The sequence below is a fragment of the Apaloderma vittatum genome, unplaced genomic scaffold, assembly GCF_000703405.1.
Source record: "Apaloderma vittatum isolate BGI_N311 unplaced genomic scaffold, ASM70340v1 scaffold8731, whole genome shotgun sequence".
NCBI classification, from domain to species: Eukaryota; Metazoa; Chordata; class Aves; order Trogoniformes; family Trogonidae; genus Apaloderma; species Apaloderma vittatum.
Genome location: NW_009698452.1, coordinates 1 through 18,497, shown reverse-complemented (window position 1 = coordinate 18,497; position 18,497 = coordinate 1). Strand labels below are relative to the sequence as shown.

Below are 18,497 nucleotides of genomic sequence, written 5' to 3'. Positions count from 1 at the left end.
AAAAATGTCTTGATCTTGTAGAATGAAAATGAGACTCCGTATTCAACAGATGAAAGTGAAAAATCTTCCCAGTCACCTCAAAACAAAAGCAACTGCACGAAAACGAGATACTCCCCTCAAAACCTACGTTTTCCCACTCCACCAGCAGCCCCAGGCCTGGGAAGGGTAAGTTCAGCCTTATCAGAAATAGTTAATACACTTCTGTTAAACCTAGCATTATTATAAATTCTGAGACAGTAGCATGATATTTGTCATGTGTTGCCTGATCTAATTGAGAGGCGTCCCTGCCCATGACAGGGAGGTTAGACTAGATGATCTTAACGGTCCCTTCCAGCCCAGGCCATTCTATGAGTCTGTGATTGTCTAGAAAACAGCATTTTTTTGAGAATGGATGTACAGATGCGTGTGTTACAGCCTGTCGCTGTGTCATTTTACAATAGTCTGGCCACCGTGTAGCCTGCTGGCCATGCTGCTGCCTAGTGAGGAAAGCCTTGTCCCCAGCTGACACTTGATTTGCAATTGCCTTCTAACTTGAAAGAGGGATGTTTTTCTCTGGGCTGTGGTAGTGCTGTTAATGATAGCGCTGTTTATGTTTGAAGATTGCACTTTTTCTAGCCAGTTCATATGTTGAAGGGAGCAAAAGCGATGTCCAGATGTCAGAGAAGCTCTCAGCCACAGCTTCTCTATTGCATTGTGAGGGCTGGGGTCGTGATAGGCTTTTCCTGTTGTGTAGGAGTCTAAATGACAATGCGGTTGAATGCAGCAGTATTTTTTCTAAGTTTTTGTGTTTGATTTCTTTATAAGGTTTTATATTTTTTTCCTTTCATATGAATGAACTTGTATCTAGGTTCATTTTAAAGATGTTCACAAGCATAATGGAATTTAGTCAGGATGTGCCCCCAGCTGTGCAGGAGCAGAGGAATTGTCTGCTTGTAAGCAGCGTGACGTGTTTTCATCATGTGAGAGAGTAACCACTGACTTTTTAGGAAAAAAACTTACTAAAATGCTTGTATTGACTAGAACTGTGTTTCAGAGTTCTGTTTACCCTAGTCATATGTGTCATGTAAGTTTTACTTTTCCAGTCATGGAATGCTCCACAGAAATAGCTGCTGTGTGTTGTTACTGCAGTTTCATTAGGTTGCTGGGATGCATTGTCTTCCAAGTATGGAATTGCTTCAGATAATGCTCTTAAATAAAGTCCTGTTGCCTGAAAATTCTTTTAAATTTGCACTATTCAAATTTTTTAATGTAGCCTGGATCGAAATTTAGGACACCTCCATCGTTGCTGTCTTGCTGGCCTCCACCCTTCCCAGCAGGACCACCGGTAAGTGACAAGGAGGAAGAGGAAGAAAGTGTCAGGTACCACTATGGGTGACCTGCTCTCGTTAAAGATGTCCCTGCTCACTGCAGGAGGGTCAGACTGGGTGGCTTCTAAAGGTCTCTTCCAGCCCAACGCATTCTATGACTTCAGGTTTTCTAACTAAATTTGCTCACCACCTGTGGTGGGCAAATGTGGTTCTGTGTTAGGATCTGTATTTTCCAGGCATTTCATAAGGTGTTCAGTTACAAATATTAGAAGAATCTAATGCACAAGATCTGGTCTGCACTCATGTTCATTTCAGCGAAGCTATTGATAAGAGGATCAAGAGAAAGTTAATCTGAAGAAGTTACATATTAGATTTGATTAACAGCATTTTGCTGATGCATATAAATATTTTCCCCCAGTAGAACTTTGTGTGTGCAGTCGGGCTACAGGAATCTTGTTTCTCCCAGGCTTTGGAAATTACATTTTCAGAAAATACCATCTTATTTGACTCTCTTGGAGAACGTGTTCTGATTTTTCAGTTTTTATATTCTGATCTTTTAGAATGGGTTGCTATCTAATGTGGGATATAACCTGTTGAAACACAGAAATTTCCTTTGTGACTTCTTAGCTGATTCCCCCTCCACCACCTATGATGCCAGACTCTCCTGAGGATGATGAAGCTTTGGGAAGCATGTTGATAGCCTGGTACATGAGCGGTTACCACACTGGGTACTACCTGGTACGTGCCACCTTTGTCTTTGAAGCGTCTTTGTAATTTTGCTTTTCTGTTGCTGCTGCTGTTTTCAGCAAGAAGTTAGACAGGGAGGGCTGCTTTTTAGATCTCTTATTCTAATGTAGCTAGATTTAACGGTGTTTTGTATTGTATGAGTATTCTTGTCCTTAAATGGGAGTCACATGAGCCAGCATGTGTGTGTAGTTGATGTTGTCTTAGTTCCTGTTCCACTGGAAGGATCCCCTGAGGTACTTTTACAGCCATTCTGAATCAGCGGGTTCTGTCTTGAGCACAGGTGGAGTAAATCTGAATATGTTTATTATTCAGGAGTCTGCTATGTATTTTGTTTGAGTATGAGCGGTCGTATCACATTTAGGACCAGATTTTTTCAGACTGTTTTATCAGTAATTGTTTCAAGTGATTGTGTCCAGCAGGAGCTGTCAGCACAGTTGTATAAAAATCTGTGACGTGGTGTCCTGATTTCTACTTTCCTTTGTACACTTACGAAGAAAGAAAACTACAAGAGGAATTAAACTCTTTGCATTAGGGAAGTTGGAAAGGGGAGATTTGGTGATATAGAGTATCTTCAACAGGCTAGTTTGGGAATTTCTTGCTTCAGATTATATGTGACTGGATAGTTTTAACTGAACAAGAAATATGTATTTGAAATTATTCTGTTGAGCCATTGACTATAAAGAAGGCATGCATTTTGACTTTTGTCCTTTTTCAACCACTCATTCTGATTTCCCCAGTTATAAGCTATTCTTAATTTGTAAAGGGCTGAAAACAAATGTCCAAAAATGGTTTTGTTCTGCAACTAAAACTGTTGTTTCCATGTTAGTAAAACCAAAACTTTACTAAATTGTATCCCGTAGGGTTTGAAACAAAGTCGAATGGAAGCAGCAGTGGAGAGAGAAACACATGCAAAATAACTGAATATCCGTCACTGTTCTGAAGGGTTGTAAGTATCGCAGTTCTGTGTGAAGTCAAGACACGCTGGTGTTTGACAGATTTGTTCAAAACTGCAGTTCGTTGTACAAGCTCTCAGCAAGTTTTGAATCCTGTGCAAAACCTGTGAGCTTTGGGACTCCCACCTACTCTTGAGGCTTTCTACAAAGAAAGTTCTGCCAGTGTTAATCCTTCTTTCAGTAGCAGACGTGGATTAGTGTTTTCCTGGCCAGAACAAAAGAAAAGTGTGTTAGTGCTCTGAGGAGAGGTTTCACTACAGCATCTCTACGTCAGGATTAAGAGCGCGTCTTACTCGGATTATGAAGAGTTACCATATTGGTTTATGGGCTATTTTGAAAATGCAAGGTTTTTAAGTGAAACACATTTTTTTCGTCTCCATCCGCCTTTTCAGAAGCAACGGTGTCTTTATACAGATGTGGGATATTAGGTTGTGTAGCTGAAATCTGTTTTCAGGACAAGATCAGCATTTCAGCTTCATACTGTCGAGCAATTTTGTTCTCATTACTTCAGTGACTATGCTTTTATTTGAAATTATTTTGTTTAGAATTTTGCAGTACATAGCTCAGTTCCTGATAGAACAAAGCTATATGGTCTTGGGGACTTTTGGTTTTTTTCCTGTGGCAACATGTCATTTCTGCACGGTTCAGTAATTCTTGTTTGCTTGTTTAAAAACAAAGCGCTCTGGCATACTAATTTTTGCTTCTTTTTTAAAGCCAGGTACAAATCTATACCACTGAGAGGTGTATGTCACTTATGCACTGATGGTTGATGGTGAAGATCAGAATTTTATCAAGATAATCAATATTTTCTTAACATCGAGCTGCCAGTGATAAAAAGTAAAGTAACTGGAGACTAGTAATTATATGTGTATTGAACTGAGCTATTTCTTGAAGATCTCTAGTCAAATGTATTTAGAAAGCACTGCAGCAATAAAGTATTTTCTACTTCCCCGACACAATCTTACGTCTTTTTAGCACATTTCACTTCTCATTTTAACACCTCTTGTCTCCCTCAGGTGTTTTTTTTGCCTGAATTAAAGTACCAGAACTAGCACCTCCAGTGTACTGCCCCTCCAGTGTCCTCCTTTAGGGAACAGCTGTGGCAGCCACGTGTTCTGCAGTGGCCAGTGGTGGTAACAGTCTGGAAAATGGTCTGCCACCGTATTAATAAGAGATGTATGCCTGATTAGAATCCTGAATATGGCAGAAATATATTCTGAATATATTCAGAAAGGCGCTTTTTTCTTTTCTGTTTCAAATGCTTGTTAATAAAGTTCTGCATTTCAAACTTTGAACTTAGGGCTGTAGTTTGCTTTGAGGTATTTTTTTTAAATCTTCTGTAGGCATCTGTTTATTGGATGAATGGCTGAAATAAACACACCAGAAAGTTTTGCTGTGTGGCCTTTTTTTCTGTGTTCTGTTACTAAAAATCAAATTAGAAAAAGCAGACTGTGCAAAGGTGATGGTAAGTATGGACTTAGATTTCAGCCCTTACTCTTGTGTAACAGAGGCCGCAGCCACAGAACTAGACAGTAACTCCATTCAAGCCAGAGGTTTGCTTTTCAGGAAAACCAGCCAGATATTGGCCTGAACTTTGCTGCATTCTGTTCCCTTGCCTATTGTGGTCAAGTGTCAGAAAATCAGTTTTCCCCACAAGTAATTGAGCAAAAAGAGACAGGCTTAACATCCCTAAGCCACTTGGATGGCTTTTCTCTTAATTGTCTAGCTGAAGTAAATGTGATTGCTTGCAGGGATGCAAAGCTTCCAAACTGGCTGCTCAGTGGCCGTTCATTGCTGAAAGGCGCAACTGTCATCTGCCTCCATCAGCTCGTCCTGTGTTCGTATCTGGCTCCCCGTGGCAGCACGTTCCCCTGTCCTGTGGTGCTGCTGTTCAGCCTCAAACTTCTTGCCACAGTTGTGTCCTCAGCCCCAGCACAGGACGTTCTTGTCTTTGTGTCTCTTCCCTCCGCTCTTTATGCTCCAACTGCATCATGCAACAACTTCAGGAAGTATATGGAATTTCTGCTAATAACTTCACTGACTGACTCATCTTATGGCAGTAAATAGGAAAACACCAGAGTTAAGCAGGTTATAGCTTCCCACAAACCAGGAGGACTTGAGGTCCAGTGAATCTGTCAGAGTACAAGCGGAGGAAGCATCTCCTCTATGCTGCTCTAAATACATGGCTGAAACAATGCCCTGGCAGTGGTTTCTCAGGGCCTCATCTGAACGGCTGATCCCATCCAATGAGAAAAGTGCCAAAGCACAAAAGCCAAATGTTACTCCGACCACTCCACCATGGAGTACCCGGCCACTGGTTCTCCACAGCTTCTACTGCCAAGTAGGTAATTTTGGCATCTAGCTAAATGGGAAAAGCCAGAACAGATGTAAAGTGGTTTTTAACAAAATCTTTTTTCCAGTAGGAAATGCTGACTTAGGAAGTTGAAAATATTACCAGGGAACACCGTTCATTTCAGGGCGCTGTCACCAGTATCAGAATACGTCAAAGCCAGATGCTTAGGGTGTTCCTTTGGCTTCCAATGGCTACTAGATCACACTAAACCCCACAATAATGTCCTTTTTCTGCTGGTTTTTTGGACACTCTTACAGCAAGGGGCACTGCAATCACCTCACAGCATGAAGGGTTTATAGGGATTGTTTGGCTCAGCACACAATGAAACATGGATGTTGAAAGTGATTTTTCTGCCAACACAGTAGAATTACTGCATTCCAGCCAGCCTGCAGGCATAAATACAAAAAGCATAGGAGCTGTAACAAGAGAATCTGCACATTTAAAGAACTTAAACTGCCTGTGAAAATTGGAAAGTAGCATGTATTGCTTGTGTGTGGAGAGCGTGTGAAGAACAGGGACACAGAGGTTTGCTTTTTTCTCTGCTTGTGCTCCTAGGATTCAGTGGTCCCGTGAGATGATTGCTGTTCCTCATCTGACAGCAAAGCTCACAATTCTGAAAACTGAGTCAGAACCACCAGTGGCTGAGTTGCTCTGCACGTGTTACAGAGGCTGATGTGACTACTGCCTCAGACCCTGCACCACCACAACCTCCTTTGCTGGAGCTGTGCGGCACGTGACGTTCCCGTAAGTTCCAACGGCTTTGGACGCTGTGAAAGGGGAGCGTGTCTTGTGTTTGTCCCAACTCCTATTCCTCAGCAGTCAGACAAGAACACCTGCCCACTCTTCTCCCCCAACCTCACTGCTCTGTGGGCTTTGCCACAGAAAGAGATGACTTGCAGTTCTGGGAATTCCTTTTAGCCTCAATTAAAATAGCATCGCTGTCTTCAACTTCGCAACCATCAAACAACACTTTGTTTAAAACCTCACTTCTGCAATTAACCTCACACTCCTACAAGAAAGAAACTTAAACCACACACCTACACACACAGCAGTCACAGAATTCAGTTGCTTTGTGCTGTGCTGTTAAAGCCTGTAACATGTTTTCAGCACATTTATAGTGGCTGTACTCAAGTTGCCTCAACTGAAGGCCAAGTGAAATAGCCATAGTACTTGAAATAAATACTTGAAATGTCCCTCAACTAATTGCTCAAGAACATATTTGTTGAATTCTTACATTAAAAAATATTTTCACAAAATCATAGAATGGCCTAGGCTGGAAGGGACCTTAGAGATCATCTAGTACAACCTCCCTGCCATGGGCAGGGACGCCACCTCTCGACTAGACCTGGCAACACCTGGGGACCGAGCGGGAATCGAACACGCGACCTCGGTGTTGGTCCTTGTTGCCAGCACCGCGCTCAAACTACAGAGCTAACTGGCCCCTATTTTGATCTATAGAACTCCATCATCCACACAAAAAAAAGAAAAAAGAGAGCGCTTATAACAATTGATATATAAAATATATTTTCAGGGCTTTTTTTTTGAACAAATAATGAAACAAAGCTTAATCACCACATTATCATAGTTTTATCACTTTCACATTTACAAATATACATGTTACTTACACTAACACTCAGAAAAATCCAGAACCTTTCAGAAAGGAGAAAATAAATCAGATATGAATTCAAGAACATATTGAATATATTAACAGTAACAAAATCATTAATACATTAGGTAAAAATTAAAGTTTGTTCCCAAGCCAGTGTTCATCTTTCTGCAATAATCTAGATCCTTCTTGTTTTGAGGTGCCTCAGGGGAAACTATGGCTGAACAAACAAAATGGATTTATGCAAGAATGATCTACGTAGACAGAACAGCTTCGAAAGAGAAATGACATCACACAGATGGAGGAGCAGGGAGCTCGTGAACACAACCAGGACAGCAGTGCAGGGAATCGTGAATAAACAAATCGCATTCCACGCAAAATGCATTCTGACACACCTTACACACGAAAACCTGTGTGGAAAAGATAGAGCATCAAGACAGATTAGAAAAAGACTCTGTATCCTATGTTGTCAACATCCCAGAAATCCAACCGAATCAGTTTCTAACAGCAGATGTGTCCCAAGGGCTGAGAACAGGTCATGGTAGGTGCTTCCACACGGCTAAGAGGGGAAGCTGACTGATGCAATTCTCTAGGAAATCCCTTCCCACACTTCTATACACTTGGCTGGCTAAAGCACATAGCTGTAGAATAGAAAACTCCACCATGAGATAAATACATACACATACTGTCATGGTCTTTAGAAGACTGCACTAAAGGATCACCTCTGCCTCTGACACCCCTCAGTGCAAATTCCAATGCTCTCCAACATACTCACATTTTGATCTTTCATTTCTCCCTGGCAGCCTTGACAACACCTAAAAAGCAAAATTGTGTATTTTAACTGAAAAAAAGGTCAAGATTGTATAAAACACCGTTTAAAAACCATAGTGAAGTAGTAACAATTCATGGCAATTATTTCAGCTATTCAAGCAAACACACAGGGTAACTGTTACTGGGAACTACAAGTATTTCTTACTGCCAGAGGTGCCCCAAAACATTCAGTAGTGTCTGCAGCAGCAAAGAAGCTGCTGCCAGTTACTCTTACTTTTGTGACAAAGAAATGACAGGGTGTGCAAGTAGGCTCATGATCACAAATAGGATTTGCATACCGTTCCCCCTGATATTCTTCCAGAGGAACTTCCTGAAAGGCGTCCAAAGGAAACAAGTGATGGTAAGACCGAGCTAGGTGAGGTGCCGACACTAAAGTAAGACCTGTAAATAGAGACATCAAAATTATTATACGAGAAGACTTACTGAAAATCTCTTCTGTATTAAACAAAACAAAAAGGAAAAAAAGATTTTTTTATTACTCAGTGGTCCACAGCTTGTAAGAATTATACACTGTAGAATTATTTGTTCACTAGCTTTCATAATCCAAACCTGTAATCCTTTCCAGAATTACATCCATATATAAAGAACAAGTAAATTTCTCAAATTTCTAATTAAAAGGTTTAACTCGCTCTTTAGAATTACATTTGCAATGCACAGTTTACAATGCACAGTTGTAAAGTTTGCAAGTTTTTCACCCTCACACCATAAGTAAATTGCAACCATGGAAGGTCTTACGATTAAATCTAAACACACAACTCGTCTGTGGCCATGACAGTCCTGCTTTACATCACGTTACAAAGGTGCCCAACCACAGCTGCTCTTAAGCTGCCACAGCCAGGCCACAGCCCTGTTCCAGCTAACACAAGTCTGCTGCTTTTGGCTGGGAGAGTTTTCTCCACAGCAGGAGGCAGGAGTCTGTGTTCTGGATTTGTGCTGCAAACAGTGTTGGTAACACAGGGATGATTCGGTGAGTGCTGAGCAGCACTTGTGCGGAGCCAGGGCCTTTTCTGCTCCTCACAGCCCAGCGAGGGGGCTGGGGCCACATGAGAAGTTGGGAGGGGACACAGCTGGGACACGTGACCCCAGGGACATTCCAGACCATGTGACATCATGCTCAGCATATAAAGCTGGTGGAAGAAGGAAGCGGGGATGTTTGGAGTGATGGAGTTTCTCTTCCCAAGTCACCGTCACAAACGGTGCAGCCCTGCTCTCCTGGAGATGGCTGAACACTTGCCTGCCCATGGGCAGTGGGGAATGAAATCCTTGTTTTGCTTCGCTTTACTTTCCCTATTAAACTGTCTTTATCTCAACTCACAAGTTTTCTCATTTTTATCATTCTAATTCTCTCTCCCATCCCCCTGGGGGGGGAGTGAGCCAAGGGCTGTGTGGTGCTTAGATGCCAGCTGGGATTAAATCATGACAGCAGGTCAGCAGGGGCAAGGGCTGGCACAAACTTCTCCATTGCTCACTCACACGCTGTGCAACCTTTCGAGTTCTTGCTCTGCTGGCAGCTGCAGCTGTGGAGAATCTGTAGCTGACACAAAGGATTTCTCCAGTTTATCTTGCTGAAACAAAATTCACGCTAATACAAAAACCTTCCTGTGAAACTAGGACAAGATGACCCTAAACTAGAATTATTTCATCCTCTTGACAAATACACACATCTTGGTAATACCCGTCACATTTTAGTCGTATGACTGTAGAAGCTAAGAGCAGGATGGCTGCTGCTCACACAATGCTGTAAAAAAATGCTAATCCTCCCTCCTGCCTTCATTCGCAGAGAGGGAGAGGCACCGCTGGCTGCACAGACCAGTAACGTTCACAAGACCAAATGGTTCCCATTCACAACTCTACAGCCTGTCACGTGTCACTGCGCAGCCTGCGCTTGAGTTCCACTGTGAAATCTTTCATCCACCTGCTCCCAGAGATGAGGGGGCACTTCTGTCCTTTTCCTCAAAGGACTTTTTATCCTCATGGCCTTGCACTGAGGTGTATGAAACACTGGTGTGCCTGTAAAATCAGAGTTCTTGAGGGAACTACGACCACTGATAACGTGAATCACCCTTCTTCCTCCCTTTGCTTTAGAGTTTTTGGTTTATAACGTTACACCAGAGAACACGACACAGCTGTATTGTGAGAGGTACAGTCCTGAAAGTCCCTTGTACAAAGCTGGGACACAGGAATGCAGGCTTCTTACCACAGAGCTGGCTTTTAATTCACAATTACAGTTCAATTTCTCTACCCTTCAACTCCTTTATCAGTAGCTTTTAAATATTGCTCACCTTTTCTTGCTACTCACCACAGATTTTGCATTCCACAGGAAGCTCACAGTATTTCGCTCTGCACTGGGGACAGAAATACCCACCCAGTGTAAGACCCGGCTCACTGCTGTTTTCTAATTGCCTAGAGCAGAGCAAGACAATTTAATACCCAGGAGAGAACACCATGATATTACCCAACCACAAATACGACAGAGTTCTCACACCAAACAGTTTAAAAAGTTTCAGTAGCTTCCATGCAACAGTTCCACGTGTAACATGTGAGAAAGCAGCTAACAAGGTGGGATATCAGTAACCACATTTTGGCAAAGAAACGGAACAAAGATAACTTTTCCCACACATACAAGCCAACATACCTTAAAAAAAAGTTATGAAAGATAATAGCACTAGCATTCTGACTCACACACACAAACATGTTCTGTATTGACTTTACTGACTGTAATTCCATTAGTATGTATTCTTTCACACAGCAGACCCTGTTTCTTCCGAAAATTCAGACTTCCCTACCAACTCTGGAAATTGAGCATTGTGCCACTGCTCCTTCACTGAGAAGAGCTCTGGCACACCACTCAAATAAGGCCTCCATCTTAAACTTCCCTTTAAAGTCACATTAGTAAGGAGATACAAAATACTTTATCCTAGGCAGTTCCCTTCATCTTCATCAGTATCTTTATAGTGATAAAAATACTTGAATCAATACATGCAAGTAAAACTAGTAATAATTTACTTTAATATCTTGTAGGACCCTTGTGTTCTAATCCCTACATAAAACAACTAAAAGCTATTCGCTATCTTTGAAAAATTCTAAATGTAAATTTCAAAAAGCATATTTAACAGAGTTAAGCATGGCAACATACTGGTTGTGCAAAGAGAAGTAACTACTGTGAAGTCACAAGACATTACTTACTATTCTTTTCACATCATTTTACAATATTTTTACTGACAAGAAGATTTTCCAAATATGTGTAATTATTACTGAATTCTGATCAGTTCACTGAATTTTAATCAACACTACTTACGCCATGCTAAAGGATGGCTTTGCATCTTGATCAGACATAGAAGCCATCATATGCTGAGGAAAACCTGAAGGAAAAAAAAACAACCTGTAACACTGATTTAAAATATACAAGTAATCTTTCAGTTCCTTATTTCACTAGAGAAGTTCTATGACTATTCTAAGCATTAAGGCCTATCATTTGTTTGTTCATTATCAAAGAAGTAGTAATACACCCTTATGAGGTATCAAAGTTTTCCTCAAAGTCTCTGCCTATATTCACCAAAAAAATCTCCTACCATATTTCCTCGAACTACAAAAAAATCTTTTGTAGACTTCATATTAATTGCAGTTCACTGGAACCTCACTGTTTAAGAACAGCTCAAAAGAAAACGATGCACAATTGCAGGAAGAGTACTATTCACTTGAATGATAGCTTCTAATGAAGAGGTCAATATTTTTATACGTGGACACCAGGTGCACATTCACCTTCCACGTGCAGAATATGACAGATGAGACTCTATCCCCTGATGGAGTTTGTAACAGACACCATTCTTCCTTATACGTTTTTTACAGCTCATGTCAAGTGGGCAGTTAGTTTTTTCCAGCTGCTGCTCAGGCTTTACCTGTAACAAATAACTTCAGTATTTAAATCTACACATAAAAATACATATAAGCTTGTCTGTGAAAGTGGGTGGATAAAAGTGAGAAATGGCATTAGAGCTCCTGTTCTGGTGTAACTCCAGGCTACATCAGTAGAAAAGGTACCCAATCCATCTGTTAAAACAACACTGCCACAGGGGTCCTAACAAACGTGTGCTACACAGCCAAAGAGATGGCTCTTACAGGCAATTCAGCTTTTCATAGATGCTTTCTACGGGGAAAAAAAAAATAAGAGAGGGAAAAATAAAATAGTTTTCTTCAGCTTTCATTTCTAGAGTATTACATTTACACCAACTACTGCACAAGCAGGATCATTCCACTGTGTTGCTCGCAACTTCAGCTGAGTAATTTCTCTTATTTGTTTTTTTTACTGTATTTAAGCACTGACCACTTTGCAGAAACAACATAAAGACAATGACATCTATCTAGCAAAATAAAAGTTAAAATAAAAAAACCCACCAATGTGCAATGTCTTTACGATGCTTGTTACTATTTGTATAACTTTAACACACAAGTTTTGTGACAAGACTTTAACAAAACTGTGTCCTACCCATGCGAATAAGAGAGCACTCAGAACTGGAACTGGCAGGTGGAGGACTAACATGATGCATCAGAAGCTCCTTATAATGGCTTTCATCTAAAATAACATGGTACGTTCCTGTCACAAAGAAAGAAATGCATTACTCTCGGATTAGAAGACAAAAATACAAACATATTATCCAAACGACAGGAAACAATTTAAGTAAAAAAAATAAAAATTACCCAACTCTATCCCTACATACCAGCTCTGTTAATGCTACTGAAAATAAAAAGTTTTAAAGTTAGCAAAAACTTAAAAACACCAGAATGTTTGGTTACATATGAAGGCTGATAGTTTACCACTGTTGTAATTGATATTAATATGTTACATTAATTAAGTTCTACATCATATAGCTTTCTATGGGCAACTCCAGGTTTTAAAATACATGTACTTCTCTCTAGAGATGCATTAAACGCTATGTACTTTGTAGATTTGGGAAACCCTTAAATTTTATGCCATTATAAGGGAATATTTAAATATCTTTAAATCTTTAAATATCAAATGCTCTAAAGAGTATCTGACAAATTAGTTACTTACTTTCAACTTTAAACTCTTGTTAGTAGCATAACAACTAAACTTGAAATACGTACCACCGGTTTCTTGGGCAAGCAGTGAACACACACGAACTTCAGCACTGAGGCCGATGACAGATACTCTGATCTTAGCTGCTTTTAAGCACTTCAAATGGAAAAAGAAAGCATACTCAAATTCATATGCAGAACAGAAAAGAGTAAAAATGTTCAAAGTTTTAAATAAAAATTAATTGGTGATGACACCACAGCCGTCTAGTTTCAGTCTCACAGGGTGGGTGTTTGACGCAGCAGAGTTCACTTCTGTACCTTTATCAGGTTGTAGATGTTGGCTGGGTCACATGTTGTCAGGCTGCTGAAGATGACCAAAACCTCTCTGCTCGTGTGCCCCGGCATGTGCCTGGAGAAAGTGTACAGGTAATTTTACTTCTGCATGCTTATCTACTGGCACACTGATGTTTCCAAGGACTTTAACAAAAGTCAGAAGAAAACATGCTATGAAGCCCCCTACAAACTGGAAAGGACGGTGGTAAGATCTTTCTCTGAATTTCACCTTCCAAAAGCCAAACCTTTACAGTATCTAAAATACAATATTTGACTGTGTAGTTGGTATCTGATTGCTTGTTTTAGTGCCTAAGTTACACCTGATCTGTGCTCTCACAGGTAAAATTCACTTTCAAACTAGCAACACTGCAGTAACCCTTCCTGACTTCTTAAAATAAAAATCCCTGCATCAGCTTATAGGTCTTAATTCATTACTTTTAACTACTGTCTTTACGTTCTTACTGGAAAACTCTCTTCCAACTAGTCCTTCTAATAATTTTTTACGACACTGACTGCTAGCTTTGTTCTGTCAGTGTTTCCAGCTGTATTATTTGTCAAAATACATTCCACAAATGTTCATCCCATCTCAACAACTTGCAGCAAAACAGTTTTTTGTATCTACCCTACCTACAAATTTAGCCCAGGTTATTGTGATTAAACGCCAGTTCTTCTCTTGTTCCTTTATCACTACCAAGCCCTAAGTCTGCCCTCTCAGACACCTTAGCCCTTTAGTAAAAGAACAATTGCAAGGTCTGCCACCACCATATCCATACACAACCATCCACTTTGTTTTAACCATCTACTTTGTTTTAAAAACTATTGACTTTGTTTTAAAACTGTAAAACTGTTGCTGTTTATATGCAGGATGCCTCTAAATAGAAGCACCTTGTGTTATAAAATTAACTTCTGCAGTACTAGCATATTTAACTCTGAACAGCTTGTACTGTAAGAAGATGTAAAACTGCCTTTTAAAAACTTAGGTCAGCACAATGCAAGATGATACTTGTAAAAAAATACCATCTCTGCCCCTCCAAAAATTTGAGATCAGCATTATACTGATTATGGAAAACACAAGAAAAAATTCAAGAGCATATATAGACTAACTTTAAAGTCTGCATGGCCAAATCTAGGGAATTATACAGAGATGGCTCTCCACTGCAGCTCATATCCACTGCTTTCTTCAGAGCAGTTATGTGCTTCTTCGAGTTACCTGTAAGTGGAAAAAAACCACCACAATTCACCTGAAATGACAAGCTGAAGGAACTGAGAGGTCCCTTCCAGCCCCTATCACTCCAAGATATAGCTAATGAAGTGCACTTGTACAACAGTTTTCGAACCATGGTTTCTCTTTCTCCCCTTGATCAGAATGTAGAAAACAATACAACAATATATTAACAGAAAGGCATTAAAAGGCACTCAACTGTTAGAAACTTCAAGAAATCAAGAGGAATAAAACCACTGTCTCATATCCTTAGGCACTTAACATAAGTGAAAAGTGTCTCACGAAGTGTTTTGTTAAAAATAGTTTAGTTTTCGTTGCTGTTATCTCAAAGTACTGTTCAAGGATTGGTTGATCCTCCAATTCCTCAGTGAATTTGCTCCAGCTTTACACGCGTATAAAGAGAAAACATTAAGACTTCATCTCTGAAGACAGATTGCTAGTGACAAAAAAAACCAAAGAAAGCTAGCTTTTTAGCATCCAATCAGATCTCACAGAGCACACAGATGTCTTAAAAAACCCAAAAGAACAGAGCGAGAAATTAACTGTGTGGGACACAAAACACATTTTAGTTGCAACATGGATAAGACTTGATCACAAACAAAGACACAGTGACAATTCTAGACCAAAACAGATCAAAATAAAGATGCTGGTTTCAGATAACTTGCAGTAACTTCTCTTTTAAATTGTCATGTTAACTCTACTTCACTGTCACCAGTGTCACCCCGGCAGAAGTTATGTCAGCGCAACAGACGAAAACATCTCCAATTAAAAACCACCCAACTACCTCCCTACCTGAAAGTTCTGTCATTTTATCAGCTCTTTTACTCTTGGTTACAATTAAGCCAATCTGGAAAAGGGAAAAAAAAACAGGAAAAAACTTTTCTTAACAACTTTAAAAATAAGTGGATTTACATTTTTGCTATATTTTGCCTAATACTTCTTTGTGGATCAGAATTAGTTTACAAGTTTTCTTATAAGAAGCGCAGCACAGCCTATGCATCAGCTCCGAGACATTCCTGTATTTCCAGTACTTTTGCCATAAGGTACAAAAAGAAATCTAAAATTCTTAACGCTTGATAAAAATATATAGTAAAATCTTTTGTGTTAGATTTTATTTTTAGGAAAAAGGGAGTAGGTGAGGTTTTATATTCGTTAGTTCAGGCAGAAGCAATAATTTCACCACACAGATGAGGAAGGAATGGGAATGAATACATCAGCTGAAAACAGTTTACCTGATAGTGCTAAAACTAAAACTAACTTATTTTAAAATAGTTTTCAGTTACTTGTTTCTTGTACGGTTGGACATACCTGACTAATAGGATTTTGGTCAAAGTACTCTTCAACAAAATATTCCATTAACTATAAAGAGAAGTTAAGACAGTTAAAAACAAAGTACATTTTTATTCCATGTGCATTAAGTAGGTGGTACTCACGAAACATCCAGTATCATTAAAAAAACCCCAACAAACAGTTGAGGGGCGGGGGGAAGAGGAGGGGAATGACTCCTTCCTTTCCATTCTCCTTTCACACCAGCCCTTTCACCCTTCTTCCTCCTGTCTCACCAAAGCAATGCACATTTCAGAAACTAGCCAACCTCTATTTTACTCATTTCATATGTTGAAGTTCTAGATAACTGTTGGCTCAAAAAGAGGTTTACAATACACCAAAAAGCACTAATCTGCACAAAATCATCAAAACCCAGGATCTCAATGCTGACTGTACCACACAGTACAGGGTGCACAGCTCAGGACCTCCAGAGCCTGAAGCTGCAATCCAATCAACACCCCTCTAGCATCATTCAAACCAGAATGCATCAAAACATATCAATAAAAAACTTATTACAATAAAAAAACTAATTCTAGACGTGGCACAAAAGCACCTTTGTTCTCCTTTCATCCCTTATTATGGGTAACACTTCAGCTGACTTTCCACATACTTTTCACAATGTGTCTTTCCATAGTATGTCACTATGTCCACCGTGTGGAAGTACTTGCGCAGTGCAAACTAACGTCACACAGATCCAACTGTCCAAAAAACAGGAAAATGATAAACTGGCAACAGACACAAGGGGAAAAGCAGGGACAAGAGGAGAGGCAAGTCTGTGCATGTAATCTGGTTACGTGAGACTGATGCTCTTTTAAACACAACATGAAACCGGTTTACAGAGAAACAGTGAATTAATAAGGAAAAATTTTTAGAGTGCAAAAATACCTTCAACGTGCAGGTCAGTCTGTTCGGTTTTAAATCCTGGTCCTCCATCGTTCTTGATCCATCAACAATCACGTACAGGTGACGCATCTGCATTTTCACCGCAAGTGACAATCACTCCCACAGAACACGTATTTCAATGAGCTGTTCATTATCCCCTTTACTTAAAAAAGCAGCTACTTCCTCTCTCAAACTGGAAAAATTAAGTATACTGAGCTATGCAATCAGTAGCAACTGAAAGACTAACGTATTTTTTTCTGCTTTGAAAGAAAACTGGAGAAAATACTATCTTGAAAAATGCACACTGCTCTTTTCCTCTCACAATAAAATATTCAGTTTGCACCTTCAAATCTTCATGCAAAGAGCTCTATGCAAAGTAATTTAAATTAGGCCCATTTTTCATATAAGGAAAAAAACCAGCAGTGTCTGATATGTGATTGCTGTTGCCAAGCACACCCTGATACCATGAACAGACCAAACCTCTGCCTCTGAGCACCCGTGCTTCACATGCCACACCGTCGGCAAACAAAGAATGTTTTAAATAAACAAAAAAGTCTGCTGGAAAATGCAAGCTTTGGTCTCAAGCACTCTTATGTCAGCAGAAGTGTTCTTCACATCAGGCCTATTGCCTCTAGTCAAGCAGTTCTGGACTCAAGACAGAGAAGGGTTGAGACATGAACGTACCATTCCCAGTCGCACTTGTCCATGGTGCTCATAGAGTCTGGTAAAACACACAAAGATTTAAGTAAGATGCAAATGAATGAATGGTTCCTAAAAAAGAATTCCAGAACAAACGCCAAACTAGAGTTCTGGCAAACAAGAAGCAGTAACAAAATACATTTATTTACACTGGAAACCCCCCAGTCCGATTACAAACAGAACTCAAGCCTCTCAGAAATCAAGTAAATAAAAACTTTTTTTCTAACAGGTTTAATGGGACTTTAAAATCTTAGGCAAATTTGTGTATTTTAACATAAGCTGCAATAAAACAAATACATATCTAGCATCTTTTTTTTGAAAATCTGAAATGCAAAACCTGATGCCGTCACACTAAACCATGATTTGTGCAGCTGCTCTGTTTCACACCCGTGTTTCACCAGATCCAGTCTCACCTCTTTAGCCAGGTGTGCTGCCATGGTTACTCACAGAACCATTAAGGTTGGGAAAAAAACCTCTAACACCATCAAGTCCAACCGTCAAGCCAACAGGAACATGACACTTAACCACGTCCCCAGGTGCCACATCTTCACGTTTTCTGAACACCCTCAGGGATGGCGACTCCACCACTTCTCCGGGCAGCCTGTTCCCATGTCTCATCACTCTTTCAGTAAGGAAAATTTCCCTAACATCCACTCCAAACCTGCCCTGGTGCAACTCACGGACCCAGTTTCAGAATAATTAAGTCCTTACAGGTGACCACACCAGTGCTGTCAGCAGGCAGGTGGCAACACATGGTACCTTTTCCTCTTTGCCTTGAAAAGAATGTCCTCGATGGTGGCTTTCAGCGACCCGGAGTCATCCTCCTTGAGGATTTCCCTGCGGAAACAGACCGTGACTGAGCAGGACTGGTGCAACTCACGGACCCAGTTTCAGAATAATTAAGTCCTTACAGGTGACCACACCAGTGCTGTCAGCAGGCAGGTGGCAACACATGGTACCTTTTCCTCTTTGCCTTGAAAAGAATGTCCTCGATGGTGGCTTTCAGCGACCCGGAGTCATCCTCCTTGAGGATTTCCCTGCGGAAACAGACCGTGACTGAGCAGGAGCGACCCCCTCCCGTCAGTCACCCGCAAGGCGGCCAGGAGCGGGACGGCAGAGGCCCACCATGTCCTCTCGTAGCCGCCTTCCCAGCGCTTGGTCCGGTCGGGCTCCTCATCCATCTCTGCCACCGGCGCCTGGC

The 18,497-nt window shown here is 40.5% G+C and overlaps 2 protein-coding genes across 2 annotated transcripts in view; one reads left to right on the top strand and one right to left on the bottom strand.

Moving 5' to 3' along the window:
• The window catches only part of LOC104280383 (survival of motor neuron protein-like), a gene marked incomplete at its 5' end in the record, with an annotated part of 3,971 nt that extends 1,000 nt beyond the window's left edge, over positions 1–2,971 (top strand). The window contains 4 exons of the mRNA XM_009878015.1: positions 22–165; positions 1,253–1,324; positions 1,935–2,045; positions 2,915–2,971. Coding sequence (XP_009876317.1) covers positions 22–165; positions 1,253–1,324; positions 1,935–2,045; positions 2,915–2,971 — 384 coding nt within the window. The remainder of the gene's footprint in view (positions 1–21; positions 166–1,252; positions 1,325–1,934; positions 2,046–2,914) is intronic.
• A 4,285-nt stretch (positions 2,972–7,256) lies between these two features.
• LOC104280381 (general transcription factor IIH subunit 2) lies at positions 7,257–18,477 on the bottom strand. The gene is made up of 15 exons (XM_009878014.1): positions 18,422–18,477; positions 18,256–18,333; positions 17,282–17,318; positions 16,601–16,687; positions 15,698–15,748; positions 15,182–15,236; positions 14,272–14,377; positions 13,153–13,243; positions 12,904–12,991; positions 12,284–12,391; positions 11,096–11,159; positions 10,097–10,200; positions 8,076–8,178; positions 7,742–7,781; positions 7,257–7,376 (listed from the first exon to the last, which is right to left on the bottom strand). Exons 1-15 carry the CDS (start codon positions 18,475–18,477, stop codon positions 7,257–7,259), a joined length of 1,188 nt encoding a protein of 395 aa, XP_009876316.1.
• Positions 18,478–18,497: the final 20 nt, after the last annotated feature.